Genomic DNA, 17,175 nt, shown 5'->3' on the forward strand with positions numbered 1-17,175 from the left:
TAACAGCACAGGACACAGAGGGAAACTGCAGGAATTATTGTCTCATTCCTCCTCAGATCCTGCACGCTTTCAGGAAGCCGATGTCAGTGCTGAGTTCAGAGGTCAGTCTCATAGGAAGAGGTCTGCTACTGACCGCTGTTACTCCAGGAAGACACACCGACCACGCCTCTGCCTGCTATCGAGGAGCTTCCTCTTGTTTTCCTGCATGACTTAAATCAAACGGCCTATACTTGCCCTGCACTCTCTTTGCTAGGATGGTGGGTTTGAGATTGAGGCGGAGCGTTAATAACATAAGCTAACTTCAGCCGCTTCCCTTTTCCCCAGGTTTCACTTTTGGACACAGACACACCGTTAACGTTTGATAACAGCTCAGAAATATAGGCTGTGCAGGCCACACGCCTGGTTACTGTACAGCTGAGTCACTGCTGCCCGATGCCTCTCAGGGAGCGGCCTCATAGGTTTCAATGCCTCATTGTTTGGAACAGTTAGGTCAGGGCTATAAAGAACGATAATGTGCTTCAGTGAGTCGAGTGTGCACATTAGTGAAATTATATTGGTTTAGTATGATAGACATGTGTCTAATGTGAGGCAGGTAATTACACTGATGAACCGTAATTAAGAAACCAGCATTTAGAAATTGGATGTTTGAGGGGAAAATAAAAAGTCCTTTATGAGGACAATCCTACTAAAAAGGGGAAGTCAAGCACTGCCACAGGAAATGACAATTCAGCATTTTAGTCACATGATCAAAAGAAGTCTATATGTTTGCTTATGATAGCATGAACCACACTCAGTGCTGTTTTATTACGGTCGGACAGAATGATCTCACACCTAGTTGAGGATCTTTCTTCATTTCATGCTTTTAATTTTTTACCACTTATAACCAGATTATTTCACATGGGAGTCCAACTAAATCCTGAGTGCTAGTAACACTAGAAAATTCAGCAACTGAGGTCAGAGACAGCGAGACAGCCGCTCAAAGCTTTTATGGTTAGTCTAACTAGTTCATTTATGTTAAATACATTTCCTGCTGATTACAAAAGAAACCTTTGATCAAATTGTAGTTTATATGTTATATTGTGACAGAACTGTAAGAATAAGTTTTGGTTTAGTGAGCCAAGCACCAGTAAAGCCTCACGTCCACACCTATGGAGCTTGTTCTTTTTACATCGCTTAAAAGATCCAGGATTAACTGGATAATCCTGGATTGGCTAAACCTGGGAATGCTGATACGGTTTATTTGGTTCTAATGCAAGTGAACTGAATTAGCTGAGTAGCCATGAATCACTTGAACTGATTCCACAGTGTTGTGGTCACAGTGTAGGGGAAACGTATAGATGAATGCTGTGACAGGAGTCTGCATAGCTACAGCTCGATGAGAGCTTCTGTTTGAGGGCTCTGTGATGAAAGCCAAACAAGAAAGGAGTGGCTGTTGAATAACAATCACAGAAAACGTGACCACGTTTTTACCAAACCACAGCAGCCGCTGTTTGTCCAACGATGCTCGCTCCACCTGAAATCTTCTTCGTGTCATGAATGCAGCATTTGACTGAAACCTCCCAAACCAGACGAGCCCGGCGTGGTTGGACATTTAGTTCCGTCATGTAATACATGCAATAACCGTGCTGTGCAGCAGGTTTGATTTCTATGCTATTTTACTGTGACACCCAATCCAACAGGAGAAATATCTGGGACCTCATCAAATCATTGGCAGTTTGCAGGATTACCATCCTGGTTAAAATGGGAATGCCCCTGTGGAGAACGATCCCTGCGACACACGTATTCATTGGTGCGATGAGCAGAAACACATGCATCACCAGGCCTAACATTGGGCCACTTTTAGCCCGTGGATGGACCGAGCTGTGGAGAAAAGCAGGAAAAGGCTGAGTGGCGACAGCGCCAAGCTTCGGCACTTATCGACGTGCTCTCAGTCTCGCATTGTTCCCCAGCATTACAGACCTATTTCTGTGTGTGCCTGAAAAGAGAAGGGTAGGAAGTGGTGTTTACATAATAGCTGGAAAGGCAAATGATGTGTGGTGAGCCTTATCTAGCAGCAGCACAATGTCAAGGCACACGTGGCCTCTATGTCCTGCTCTGTGAAGCTAAAGGAAGGTGTGTATGCTCAGCCACAACTCTAACACCACAGGCCAATCCAGCCCAGCGGGAATCTGACTGCGTTTCATGGAAAACGAGGCTGTGAGTGATGGAGGGAGACGAGGAGAGAAATGACAGGAGGGAATACAAAGAAAGATGAGTCAAAGCCAAGTTGTCCATTACATGCTTTGCTGCAACACTGGAATCTGTGCACCAAGTGACCTTGCACTTTCCCCACTCACAGTCAAACAGCCTGTCCTGTCTGTGACAGCAAAGCCAACCACGTTACCCTGCACTCACCCACGCCTGCTCCACACAACCCTCTGCTGTCCTTTATGCTACAGAAGGCTTTGATGGATTTATTATTTGCCACCTTGGACATTCTGCTGCATTCTCGTGATAAACGTGAGCTCAGCACATATGCAGGTATGTGCAACAAAAGCTCAAGATTCAGGCTACACCAGCTGCTTTGTTTCAGACACTTTTTCCTGTCCTTGACTCTGTATGATGTTAGAGAGAGCTAATGTAGATAATGCAGTTATCTAAGGCAGCGGTCCCCAAACAGCTGCTGCTGAAACCTTATCGTTATCAGGACTCAAAAAGCCTTTTTAAGACAGAAGATGAACAAACTTATCCGAAAAATAAGGACGACTTGGAACTGTGAAGTATGCAAAGCAGCTCTCGTAGAGCCCAAGAGTCCCAGCACGTCCGACCTGCTTTTACTCGAGTCCCAGACGAGGTCACCTGAGGTCAAATAACAGCTGATGTACAGTACAGCAGGGGGTTGGTGAGCAGGGACGAAACTATTGTGAAGTCCAGAGTGTAACTTGCAGTCTCAGGTTTCACAGGTGGAGGTAGGGCGGGACCTTTCCCGCAGGGCCTTTATGGAGCACTAATCCCTCTCCCTTTCATTCCCATCTCATTCCCTCATTCTCAACTGTTTACTGCCAGCCGAGTGACTCAGGCCTGTTTTCTGGGACGCCTCGCTGTCTCCCAGGAAACAGGCAGCAGGTAGTATTTACACAAATACCCAAAATACTACACTGAATACTACGATGAAGACTCATGTCTCAAAAGGCACAAAGAGCAGAGGAAAGCTGAGTTTCCTGTTAAAACAACCAAGCAAAGAAAAAGAGAAGAAACTAGTAAACAAGTGTTTTTAACTGAAATTTCATCAACAAAAATAAAACTTTGCTCAGAATGAATAAAACAAAAATGTCATCCTTGGAAGCTTTTCATTTATATGGAATCAACACATCAGCTGAGCCTTCAGGTTTAGTCACCTGACGACTGTAATGGCATCGAAGAGGCCATTTTTCACCTCCTACGCTGGCTGTGACATTACGTAACAGGTATTGCAGCAGCAGCAGCAGCTGTACACAACAGCGTTGGGAAACTTTTGAAAACAGGAAACTGCAGGCAGTTGGCCGGAGCTTTAGGAGGAACTGTGCTGCTCTTGAAGGGTGAGAACACCGGGCTTCTGTTTTACACTGCAACATGACGCTCGGCATGGGGACAGTCCTAATCTTAACTTCAACACCAAAATACAGATTTACAGTTTAAAGCCTTTCATTGCTGTTGCTTCAATTCTCCTCGTCCATGCAATCGATGTTCGTTTTCCTTTTTTAAGCATAAACTTCCTAAAATCTTCTTTTCAGTACTGTGGGTGTCAGATAAGCTCAGATAAAAGATAAAACACAGAGGATCCTTGTGTTTAGCATGATAGGTGGTTTATTCGACTGGCTTCTCTTGAGCTAAGATTAAAAGACAGTGGCGTCGCACCATTCCCACGTATTAAGAAGACAATAAGAAAGAAACTTTATCGCGTCACGGGTTAATGTGTGATGAGATATTCTGCACTCCACAGATCTCTCTCTCATATCATATATTCAACACTATGCTAACACAGCATGAGGCAAGCTAATAGCAAAGGGTCAAGAGTTTACAGGTCACATAATGTGATAACTCCATGTAACATAATGTGTTGTGTCAACCTTAATTTAGATTAATTTCTCTTCAGCACAGCTGTGAGGGGTGCACTCAGTGATACCGAGAGCAGGGAACAGAAAACTAGTGTGAGTGTAAATGTGAGCAGCGTGCAGTGAAAGACTCACACAGAGCTAAAATAAATGTAGTCCAAATAAACAACACCAACATGTCATTTTTTTATTTTACTAATCAAATATCACTTCAGTAAAATTATGTTCGCGGATTTATTCATGTCTTAAATTTTATTTTATAAAGTTAGGAAAACAGTCTTGTCTGTTGATAGGTTTGTAGCTTGAACCTATTCGCTGGAATGTTGAAGACAATTTAATTACACAGCAAAAGCAAGACACGAGTAGGCAAAGTTCTTTATGTCTCTCGTGCACGGGAGAGAACTGGACAAACGCCGTCCCTTCGCTTGACCCCAGTCGCTCTCGTCCGCTCCCCCGTAACACTGCTCTTTTATTGAGGTTACATGAATTTACATAGGTTCATTAACATATGACATCTACATACACACAAAGAATACCTTGTGGGGGGGGGGGTTGTCAGTGTGTGACCCCATAAACGACTTCCCTAAACCTGCTGGTCTGGAAGTCCAGCCGTTCATCTAAACAAAAGGCACTTAGACTTAAACAGATGTACGTGTGTTTGCTATACCATATATCAGTAAGAGCAGATATAACCTCTCTCCAGACCTTAAGTTGTGTGCATGCCAGAGTGCTCTGGGAGGCACACAGAGTCTCCACAGACTACTAAGGATCAAACCTCTACCAACATGACAGTGATTATAAAACTCTAAGCATATATGAGTAGATATTTCTAAGCATAAATGACAATCCACTATATCAACCTGACATCTGTTGTTGCCTTACATATAAAAGAATGATTCCTAGTCTCTTGCCGTGGCCAAGAATAAAGCTTATAACCTTTTATGCAAGTTCGCCTGAAAAAAAGAAGATATATGTTAATTGATAAATACATCTTTGGCCTCTTTCACTTTCACCCAACACCTCGAACCCTTGAAGAATAGACGTTCACAAGACTTAACAACATGAGGAACTTTGAGATGTCAGTGAAGCTCTGGCTGTCATAAATATTAATGTATCCAGCGCACACATTAATATTAGCCTTTTAGCTATTGTCAGTTACCCAATAGCCACATTAGCTGTCAAAGCTAATTAGCTGTAAAATCTAATGTGGCTATTGAGCTACTGATAAAATTAACACTCACTGCATAGCATTAACAGGACAACACAATTATTAATTTTATTGCTTTCTTTAACAAGACAAATAATAATAAACATACTTGGCTAAACCTTCATGAAGAAAAGCGTCAGTGAATTGTTGTTGCAGTGACTCAGCCACACCTCTGGTTAGCAGAAAGGCTAGCATTAGCTTAGAGCATTGTGAAAGCAGAGAGAAACACACAATCTGCACCAAGAGCATTTTAATTCATTAAGCAAATGAAGGTAGATACAGCTTAATGCGCCTGTGTGAGTGGATTTTGTGTTGCGGGAAGAGAGTTTCTTAGTGTGGGAGAGAAGTAGCAGCAGCCACAAAAAGAAAGAAGGAAAAATGGATGTTGTTAGCGGCAGTCGCATTCGTTGACTGCACCGTCAGCTCATATCTGCCGTGAGGTTGACTGAACTAGTTACTTCTCTAATTGAAAGGGAGCAGAGCAGTTTGATTTTCAATATAGAGTTATTGCTATAGAATTTATGCTGAATAAAGTACAAGGATTTAAACAGATTACACAAAAATCCCAAAGATTTCCACTCGTATAACAAGAGCTTAGTGGCCGTCAGCTGCCAATGATGTAACCCAACAACCACCTCACTGTGCCACTTGTGATATCTCTCCCCACTGTCGACCACCTCGTCTGTGAAGAAATTCTCATCGCTCTTAAGTGATGGGCGAAATGTTTTCCCCATTTTAAGAGGTGACACACCTTTGCTGTCAAACAGCATTTACTATGACCTGAAGGATGGATTTCATCTGAGCAAAAACAGCCTGAGTGCAGCATGTCAGTCAGTGTCAGCGAGGGTGAAATCACAGGTAAACTCTGCTGTCGTCATGGCAACAAGTTAGGTTTTTTTTGTTAGTTCACCTTCAAATTTATTACCAAAGTCCATGAAAAAAATCCCAAACTAATCAACTACAACTGTGCAGTATTTTGGAGCACAACACCTGCACACAGGTATCTACAGTTACATCACAGCAGTATGGCTGGCTTTGAGGTTGAATAGTAGAAAGAAACTTGTTTGTCGTTGTGTACGAGACCTGGTAGCATTACACTAAGAGCTTCACAGCATCATTTGACCTTTGTGCTGTCTTATTCAGAGTAAAGGTTCAACTCTCGTGCAAAGCATACCCAAATTCTGTTTGCGAAGTGTGTGTGGGAGGAAAAAGATCAGAGAAGGGGAATCAATAAAGAACAATGACTGGGTTCATCATTTGCAGTGACCTTAAACATAATGGATACAATAAATGATCTTAGAGCAGTTATGTGGGCTACACATGACGAGTGGCTGTTATGGAAAGTAAGCTACAGCGCTAAGTTAGATTCGATGTAACTTTCCTAAAAATGCTTAAATCGTTGGCGTATTTTTTTAGATTCACATGTTCGGTTTCTTGCAGAGTTCACTCTCGTTTGTGTGTGCTGAACATAACCAGCAGCCAGCGAGGTTAGCTTAGTACTGAGACCAGCGGGGAAACCGTTAGCATAGCACCTAATCAGTGCCACGAATTCTCACATTTCATTTGTTCGTCTGTCCAACAACCAAAGCACGACCGCCTCTTGAGCTCCAAATCAAAGAGGGACTCAAAACTGGTTTAATCTAAGCTTTATAACGGAAAGTTCCAGCAACGAGTCATTGCAACCTGTTTCAGTCATTTACATAACTGCACTGCCATTTCTTTTCAGTTTTCAAATCCAAATCCTTTCTAACATTTTGCAGGAAAACTGTCATGTAAATACGTACGAGACATCCTCTCTGACTTCTGTGAGCTGTTAATAGACCTGAAAATGAACCACACTCTCACAAAAGAAAACAAAGCCAGACACCTTCCTGTTCTTAATCTCGCCATCTCAGCGCGCTGTCAGCGGCAGGACTAATACCACAGATGGCAGCTGGACGACATCGGTGGTACACACTGACCTGGTGACTGAAGTGCTTCTGAGAAGGTACGAAGCACAAACTGACTACGTACCCACACCTCTGTTATCAATTATAACATTTTCATGGTGAGTGATGCACGTGGTGTCTGCGGGTAAAAGAATTGTTTGTTGTCGTTTTACTTCTTTAACCTGACAGGTGAGTCTGATCTCTGATCTGACCATAAAAGTCAGTCAGGATTCCACCTACGCCTGGACAATAGTTTTATCACTTCCTCCTTGTTCTTTTGAACAGGCTGTGAGTTTTAATAAAAACAAAACAAAACAAGAATTCATGTCCAATGGACAAATTAGAAGAAACTCAAGTTGGAAGATGACAAAGTTTTTCCTTCCTAAAATAACTGCCACTCAATGTTTTCTTTTAAATTCCTTTTTTCCCCCCAAAACATTTTAAATTTTTTTGTTATTGTTGTAACAAGATTATTTTCCAAATCTGGAATAAATAAACTATATCATATAAAGGTACTGATTAGGGCTGCTCGATTATGGCAAAAATGATAATCACGATTATTTTTACTGAAATTGAGATCTCGATTATTTGACGATATTTATTTAACCCTTTAAGACCTACTATAGAACCAAGTCCGCCAGAGATTATATATATTTTTTTTAATATGTGGTAGTGCCATTTGTGGGAGCATTTCAAGTTGCTATACAACTGTTATAGCCCATATTTTAATAATATGTATGCATTAAGTCCATAGTAACTACATTAATTGCAAAAAAGTACAATAAACTACAAAAAAATTGAAAATCGTTTTTGTTTTTTTTACATATATTTCTACTTTGAGAAATTTAAGAGGTTTATCCCTCAAAACTTTAAAAACAAAAAAGTTGCACAAAATAGTTTACAACAACAGGAAATTTATTTTGAGTGTCTTCATAGTTTTATTTTGGAGATACAGCAATTTTTATATACTGCAGGAAAAACAAAAAAAACAATCCTATGATGCAAATTTGCAAAGAAAACAGCAGGTGCATCAAAATAAACTATTTCCAGCAGTGATGTTTGAGTTCTAAGCTCCCAGAAACTATTCAGAAAAGTCAAACATGACCAGTATAGGCTTTTAAGGCCTACAAGTAAAAAACTACATTTCCGCGAAAATGACGTCACTTCCGGTTTCGGCCAGGAAATGGCGGACATGTGATAGTTCGCACTGACGTCTGTTTCAATGTGGGAAGTGTTACGAACAGCTGATCAGATCGGCAAAGCGTGTTTCTGGAATATTATGTTTTTGTTCCTGCAAGCGCTTTTTATGCAATTTTTGCAAAGCTTTATGTGGAAGGAAACCGTGACCGAGGACAAGCTGATGGCATAAGATGTAAGTACAACTCCTCCGGTTTCATATGCAAAACAAATTATTGCGCTAGCTTACACGGTTCAGGTTCTACAGGGATTTAAAAATAGTTACACAACACGGAGCGTGCAGCTCTGACCGGCTTTAAAGGGTTAACAATGACTTTAAAAAAATAATATAAAATAGTGTGCAACACCACTGAAGTTTTTTTTACCTCTCTTTTCAACCAACGGCAGTCACTCTTCTCTCCAAATAACTTCTGCTTAGCTTTCCGAGCTTCCCTCGGGTCCTCTTAATCAGCGGTCTCCAACCTTTTTTGCGCCACGGACCGGTTTATGCCCGACAATATTTTCACGGACCGGCCTTTAAGGTGTCGCGGATAAATGAGGGAGGGGCTAATAATCGGCTCAGTCATTTTTAATGATCGTTGAAAGCCCAGATCGTAATCGTGATTAAAATTCGATTAATTGAGCAGCCCTAGTACTGATTTTTTTGTAACAAATGGACAGAAATAACATCGGAACACACACATTTTTGTCCAATTAGGTAACACATGCCTTTTGTATAGTCACTCTGCTAAAGGCCAATTTTGAACTGGAAAAACCCAGCTATACTATCTGTTTACCAGCCCATACTGTAAAATCAAACAGGTAACCTCTGCCCCTCTTCTTCAGCCAAAACAAACACATGCTCCTCTGCTGCCTACAGTATGCTGCGCATGGTGCCATCAGCTTTGGGGGGGGTAACCTGTCACGACCCGCTCCTACACCCCAAACACAACATCGTGATCTGCAGAAAACATATGCTGAGTGCGTGACTCGTACCCAGCTTCACTACACTGCAGAACATACAGACAGGAAATGATCATGAGAAAAAAAAAAAAAATTGTAGCCCACATGACACTATGTGCCATCTGTGCACTGAGACTACTTGAAATTGTTTTCTGCTTGTGGCAATGTATGAAATGTCTGAATGTGTAGCCTGGATCAATAAAAATAGTATCACACTGAAAACATGTCTGACTGCATTCCCACTGCACACTGCACGAAAGGAGCAGAAAGTGAAAGAAAATTGAAGCGAAACTTCAGAAACATTAGATACAAGATAAGTTTCTTCTTATGTAAATGTTACCCAAACACGCTGCTTTCAACTTCTCAAACAGGACGACTGGATTTCTACTTTGGATTTTTTCTTTTTCATGAAACATTTGGGGGGGGCAGCTGCTTGATTACTAGACAATGAAAATAATCATAATACTCATGGCCTCTCCAGTGAACGGAGCTCAGCAGAGGTGCGCGACTCACTTACCATTCAAATATGGTGTGATAAAGAGCAGGTTGCCTGAGCCTCACTGCTTGCTTCTGTGCATTTAATGGGAACATGAAGATAAGAGCGATAAAACCTGCTGTCGTTTGCATCCGTCTGCCGGGCTGGCAGGTATGAAACGGGCACTTGTGTCTGTATCGACACTTGAATGCACATCTGACAGTAGTAGTGTTGGAGCGGTGGCAGTGCATTCCCACAGCCAGGTACAGGCTCACGCCCTGCTGTGCATCTGTCACATACATTCATATCATACCACACACACTCGCAGCATTCCTGTGCCCCGGCCTTTCTCTGCAGGTGTTCCCTACATGGAGTCGCTTCACTGCCTGAAACTCTGATGTAACAACTGTAACAGATTCCTGCCACCAACGGCCCGGGACACCGTCACTCAGAGGAGTCGTTCTTGTAGAGGTCAAGAGCAAATACTGTGCTGCTACTGGCAACAGACTATTTAAATCAACAGAGGAATTGTGTCTTCATCAAACATCGTAGACTTCCCTTGAAACAAAGCTGTGATCAGCTAGTGGGGCAGTTGGATTAAGTCTGGTAGAAATGAATGTGAAGACGGGAAATAACCCAGACTGGTTTATCCAGGACCGCACGCACACACACACGCGTTACTGAATCCTTTCCTCCAGGTTTGTCTGATATTCACAAACCAGAGAAATGTTGAAAAATCATGTTTGTTAATTTTAAGAAAACAGGGCGTCCTGCCCAACGCCACCTTCAGGCCTGAGATATGAAGCCAAGACACAAGTGCTAACAGCTGCAGTACCTGCAATGGCCACTTGAGGCTGTTCTAGAAACGAGTCAATTCCCAAACGCTCCCAAGTAAAAGGAGCTTACAGCAGAAATGAGCATCAGTCAGGATCACTGTGGTCACTATCACTATAATTGATGAGGCTTTTACATTTGATGATTGCTACCTCACTATTACAGTAACATCAACATCAGAAATTGAAATCTGATTTCAAAATAATATCAAAGATTTCAAAATATTGAAATATATTTTCACACTCATAGGCCATTGTTGCAATGCAGGATGGGTAGTGAAACAGTTGGAATGATCTTTGAGCTCACAGTGAGACAAAAAGTCCTGTGTTAATGAGTCGAAGCCAACGTAACGTAACCGCTATTCAAACAGACACAGGCAGGCGTGTCTTTGCAGCACCTGCTCCTCGATGCCAACTGGGAGGCTGCGCTGGTTAAAAGCTCCACTTTCATTCAGCTGGTAGAGGTCAGTTTGTAACTTTCATTTTATGATAAAAAGTCTATTACTAATGGTAATTTCAAAGATTAGTAATGACTGCCGTCATACAGTCCTTCTCCAGTTTTATATCAGAGTAAGTTTCATGTTGACGCACAGAAACGTGGCCCATAATTACAGGCCCAAACGCTTCTCCAGGCCACTGTGTGTATCAGACATGCCTGCATCACACTGAGCTCTTGGGAATTGCTGAGCTGCCTGACCAGGAAGACTGTCTGCTTCCTCCGGGATCGGGGCAGTGAGCACATCGTTTAGCATCCAGCTGAACAGTGTCTAATATTTTCCTTCTTTTACAATCCGACAGTGATTTTCACTCATTTTCCTGAGGGAGTTTTGAGTCCTCGTGGGAGAAAGTTGTAGTAGCAGCATCTGGTTTTAGTCTTCACTTACCACCAGCAGCATTTGTGAACTCTTTCAGCCAACTACATTGATGAAGTGCATGTGGATGGAAGCGCAGAGAACACAGCTGCAGGGCTTTCAGGGCTCGTCCTCGTCCAAAAGCCCCCCCTCTCAAAGACTGATGTAACGTCCCTTGATTCCTTCAGACTGACAATCCCAACCAAAAAGCAGCACGCTGTGGCATATTTTTATATTTATATAATCGGGTTCATTCTGAACTGTGTAATGACAGCTCTGTGACAATCTGTGCGATCAGCAGGCTGTGCCATCAGAGTGAAGTCTTGTAGTTCACAGCAAATGTGTAAGAAAAATGAACAAGTGTCACATGTTGAATGGTGTGATCTTATATTATTAGCATATTAATGCTGACAACTTGAAGTAGTTTAGGTTCCCAAACTAAGGCAAGAACTTAGCTAAATATCGAATTTACCAATATGGTCTCACATATGCTTTCCTCCAGCAACGCAGTGTGAAAAACACAGGAAACTCATGTGACCCCACATTTCATACTTAGTGCTTTGCTCACCTAAAATGTGCTCTTTTCCTCTCAAGTGTCCTGATTTACCAAATTTACAAATCCTAGAAAGCATTTCAGGGGTAAAAAAAAAAGCCGCCCAACTGAAGCAGAAATGTCAGATACTCCGAAATCATTCCAAGGATTTCCTGATGCCCGCCCGTGTGAGCCGGTGAGGGACGAGGGGCAACACACACCTTCACTGCAGAAGTACAATCACACAGAATCAGAGCGCACGCAGCCTCGCAGCAACCCGGCTCCACTCACACCGGAACCTGTTGCTATGACAACTGTGGGTTTCTGTGGCAACAGTGGGAGATATTAAAATCAACAGGGACTGAGTCACTTCCTGTCTAACACAATCCTTCCTCTTTTGAACCCATGAGCCCGCGCTGACTCCACACACACTGAAAGCAAACATACGTGGCTGCTGACAAGCTCGGGCAACCGCCACCTTTCTCTCTCACACACACACACACACACACACACACACACACATACACACACACACACACACACACACACACACACACACACCTAAGAGAAAGAACAGACCTCACCTATTTCGTCATGAATGTACTAACGAAATCACCCCCAAAACAAGAAGTCGGCTCAACATAAAGTTATGAGGTGTGGCTGCTTGAACCTTTTCAAGTGTGATGATCTGCATTTAGCAATTAATGTTCAAGTACGCTCACCCTGACGACTGAGGTATCCAGTCATACTGCAAGGGTCCTCATAGAGACTTTCTGTTGGGGTCACAGGGTGTTGCTCAGACAACACAGCAAAGAAAAGAAGTAAACAGAGTACGCCTGTGGCTTTTACTCCAGTGAAACCACAGACCTCCAGCATCACTACATGTTTGAAAGTAGGGCTTGTTAGCATACAGATCATTAGAACTTCTTCCAACATTTCAACGCTGGTCACTGAGTGGAGCACCACACATGACATCCACCTAAGAAAAAGCAAGTGTTCTCCAAAGCTAAACGTTTTACCCGTCAGATCAAAGAGTCACTGAAAGGATCACATTGGATTGCGACGCGCTGTTACGCAGTCAGCACCAAAACCACCGCCATTCAGAGACGTCACTTCCAAGCTGCTTGTTCTCTCCAAACTGTAACTTCAGCACAGGTTGAGATTAAACGATGACACGTCTCCGCTGCACGCAACAGTCAAGCTGTGATACGCTTCAGTCAATAAATAGACTCCTGCTTTCTTTCTAGCAAATGTTACATCTCATACTCACAGGTTACATGAGGGCAGACATACAGTTGAATTAGGAACCAAATCAGTGACTTGCTCTGGCTATTCAGATTTTCCCGTGCATGCTTCACATTACCATAACTCCTCAAACATCTTGAGCCAAAATTACTAAATAAGTGCAGCCTGCCTGTCGTGAGCGATAAAGCGTTAACAGATGGCAGATTAGCCAGAAATGAAAACGATGACACCGCCGTACAAGCCATGAACGAGTTCTGCCGCAGATAAGACATTTTCTCCCTTTCTTTAAAGCCAGAAACACTTTTCAGTCATTTGGACGACAGGCGGGATTTTTCTCACTGTGTTGCAACATTTAACCACATTCTCTGGGTTTTGGGGACCGAGAGCGACTAAACTCAGTTTGGTTCTAATATTCTTCGTTTTAAATTGAGCTGAATGTTTTCAGTGGGCGACCCAGACTCTTTCACTTCAGAGCCGGGCTTGCTTTAATATGTACAGACTGTGGGTTGACACAGTGTCACTGAAACAATCATGGCCTTTCCTAAAAGACACACATAACCCTCGTATGTATCCTAATGTGTCATCAGTGGCTTCACAGATAAGCACTTCACCCGTGCCACATGCACTAATGTACCCTGATACTATCGTGGACGCTGGCATTTAAACTATAACAACCTGGGCCGTCCCCCTCAGTCTGTGACTGACACAAAGTGTTTGAGCCTCTCTGATATTTGTTGTTAGATTACAGGACAGTCTGATATTCTGCCTCAGTCCATTTAAATGGGGATGGGACCCACAGACTGTTTCTGGATGGTTTTCATGGTTTGAGCTCGTTGAACACAGTGATGAACTGTGTTCAGCGAAAGTGGTTTTCACAAGTGGTCTTCAGCCCAACAAATGATTAACACCTTTTCTTTTTTTACATGTAGAATTGTCTGAAGGCCTGAACATCACAGCCGTGCAGCAATGCTTACAGCCGTGATGTCATGTGTCACAGATCATTTGACCTTCACTATCACAGCATTTCCCAGAGAGGTGACGAGCTCCCTGCCCTGAAAGACTCTGGACGCTGATTTTGAATCCAGTCTGGGATGCTGGGATGCTGTCCCGGGTGTTTTTGTTGCTTCAGCCCAGCTTTACTGGCAACAAGTTCAGACTGGACATACATTCTTTAAAAAGAAAAAAAAAGGCAACAAGGCCGATCACTTTGACCTTCTTATGAGTCGTCTCTGGTCTGTTTTCTGTAGCTTTTTGGAAACTGGTTGTTTTCTACATAATTCTCTGTGTATATAATCTGACACTAGGTGCAGGGGCTCATTGCGAGCTGACTCACAGCTCTTACTCATGAACCCTGCTGCCTCTGCAGGCTCAGCTGACTTGCAGATGAAGTGACTTTCTTACCTTTTGGCTTCCTCCAGGTGGCACAGGTACTCATAGGCCATGTTCTGCTGGCGCCGCTCATCCATCTCCTCGGCTGTGAGCCGCTCCACGCCATCCAGTACAGCTGGAGGCAGGAAACACAAGGAATGCTTTTGAAACAGCAGGAATACATGGGAAATAAGAAACTATGGCTGTGTTGCTGCACAAAGAGCCTCACAGTGTGGCTATTCACAAACAGCGTTTACACAATGTTCACCTCATCAATTTTTGTTTTGCTTGCATAACTATGGAAATCTTTCCAACCAGCAGCGTGGCCTCTAACTTTCTCCATAAAGCCAGCGTGTTTGTAAGTCATCTGTGCTTCACACATGAACACAGGTGCGTGTAACTTTAGGGAATGCATGTGTGTGGAGATGGCAAACAGTAACCCACACAATGCAGAGGAAGTCACAGGGCGATTCCCCGTGAGATTACACAGAGGCCTGCACAGAGCATGAGTCCCTACAGCCGTGGGGTTTTTCCCACATAATGATGGGAGGGGGATGGGGACGAGAGGAGGGGAGGGACCACCTCAGCAGGTAAAACAGCTTTCAGCAGAAACGGAACATACGGGGCTAAGACTTCAGAAACGGCCTCCTGTTTGGAACCAGGTTTGGTAGCCACTCATAAATGACATACCATCGGCTAAGCAAACCACTTCACATTTTCCACGCTGCGTGGATAAAGTGTCACAGTGCAATCACCACACGTTGCCTCAAAAGGTCTGAGTTTATGGGCGGTGGTTGTTAAGTTGGTAGCTGTTCGCTTCATGTGTGCGAGGACGCAAAACTTTGGACTATCGCCGTCTGTCCCGTTTCCACCAGGTCCAGTCCCCATCCCACGTCCACGTACGAACTAACATGGACGTAAAGCGGCATTTAAGAAGGAAAAAGTCGGGGAAACTGCTTCCCCGCTCTACGATGCCTTGCTATTAAAACGCGGAAGTCATGATTAGGCTGTATCATGCCGTCAGAAATAAAGAGCCAAGCTCGCCGTGAGCGCTTTCTACTAACATACAACGTCTGTTTCGGGACTTTTGGAGGAGTCTTGCGTGAGCGCAGTGTCCACTGTGGTCCGGGGCTGTGTGCGGTTAAAGGAAGCCTTCCTGCCTGGCATCTCAAGGTGAGCACGGGGGAGAAGCGCATAACTTACAGCCATATCTGGGCCGGGGCCCGTCTCCCTCCTCTGAAGTTGACATCCTCCTCTGTCGAGAAACGCGACTCTCTGCGCTCCACTGCAGTCACGAAGAAAAGTTGAAGCGCAACTTCAGTCCCAAACTCAACAGAACTTTGAAAAGAGCAACACGCCGAGAAAGAGCCGAAAGAAAAGCGCACAGGACCTTTCGGCCCTCTTGTTCCTCCTCTGCACAGTTTGAGTTGCGAGCTTTTTTTTTCTTCTTCTTCTTCAAACCTCACTGATGTCACTGGGTGTGTTCTTCATAATCCTGAAGTATGCGTTTCAGGAAACACGGTTTAGCAGCCTGGGGCCGGCCAAGCTGCAGGCGCAGCGCCCCCTGCCGTCCACTCGAAGGCGGGATAGTGCAGGGAGGTTCCCAAGCGGAGGTCCGGGGACCCCAGGGGACCGGGGAAATCGCAATGACATGACAAAATGTTGCATTTTCCAAGAACCTTCCCGTCCAACCTGTAATCATGGGCAGTACATATAAGTCAGCATGTGTTAATGCGGATTTGACCCAAGTGTTCATCTGCAACAAACACTGGGGGGGGGGAAGGATGCTGTGACTTTCAGTTACTGGGATAACGATGTATTTACAGTAGAAAGCTGGAGTAATAGACACAATAAGATAAGATAAACCTTTATTAGTCCCACACGTGGGAAATTTGTTTGTTCACAGCAGAAAGTGGACAGTGCAAAGTTAAGAGCAGCAAAAATTAAGAAAACCCCCCCCCAATAGAATAGAATAAAATAAGATAAACTAGAATAACATACCAAATACAATCAGAATGACAATGATAAAAATGGTTGGCGAATGTGCACAACCGCTAGAATCTTTTTCTGTCTTTCACCAAAAGGGAAAAACCACAGTGAAATATTAGGTTTGTGACAAATGTATTTGTTCTTTTTATGTATGTATAATGTTATAAATACTTTATTATCAGGCTGCAGGAGTGCGTCTGTGGCACTGCACACGAGTTTAAACATTCCTTTGAATTCACATTGTTTCACAAAGTATTTGGACCCTTGGTTTGAGTGCAAACGTGGTAATTGTGAGGCACTCTAAAATATATTTATATATGTGTGTTACTTTAATGTTGCAGGGGAGATGATTTTAATGACTGAAATACTTCTGGGTAGCTTGATCCATAATAGTCACGTTTTAATAAGTTTGGATTTTAAAATGTGCAAAGACGTAAAAAGACTCTGGACGGTTCAAACCAGGATCTTTTTACTGTGAGGCAACAGTGCTAACCACCATATCTACCTATCTATATAATAAGATAAAATACATGTT

At 43.2% G+C, this 17,175-nt stretch overlaps 1 protein-coding gene across 1 annotated transcript in view; it reads right to left on the reverse strand.

Moving 5' to 3' along the window:
• Window positions 1-16,182, reverse strand: part of iqgap1 (IQ motif containing GTPase activating protein 1) — a 42,691-nt gene extending 26,509 nt beyond the window's left edge. Inside the window, exons 1-2 of the mRNA XM_082532623.1 lie at window positions 15,855-16,182; window positions 14,685-14,787 (exon numbers count right to left, since the gene is read on the reverse strand). Coding sequence (XP_082388749.1) covers window positions 14,685-14,787; window positions 15,855-15,900 — 149 coding nt within the window. The 5' untranslated portion in view covers window positions 15,901-16,182. The remainder of the gene's footprint in view (window positions 1-14,684; window positions 14,788-15,854) is intronic.
• Between the last annotated feature and the right edge of the window lie 993 nt (window positions 16,183-17,175).

Source organism: Aulonocara stuartgranti (genome assembly GCF_965226115.1).
Source record: "Aulonocara stuartgranti genome assembly, chromosome: 1".
In the NCBI taxonomy this organism is placed as follows: Eukaryota; Metazoa; Chordata; class Actinopteri; order Cichliformes; family Cichlidae; genus Aulonocara; species Aulonocara stuartgranti.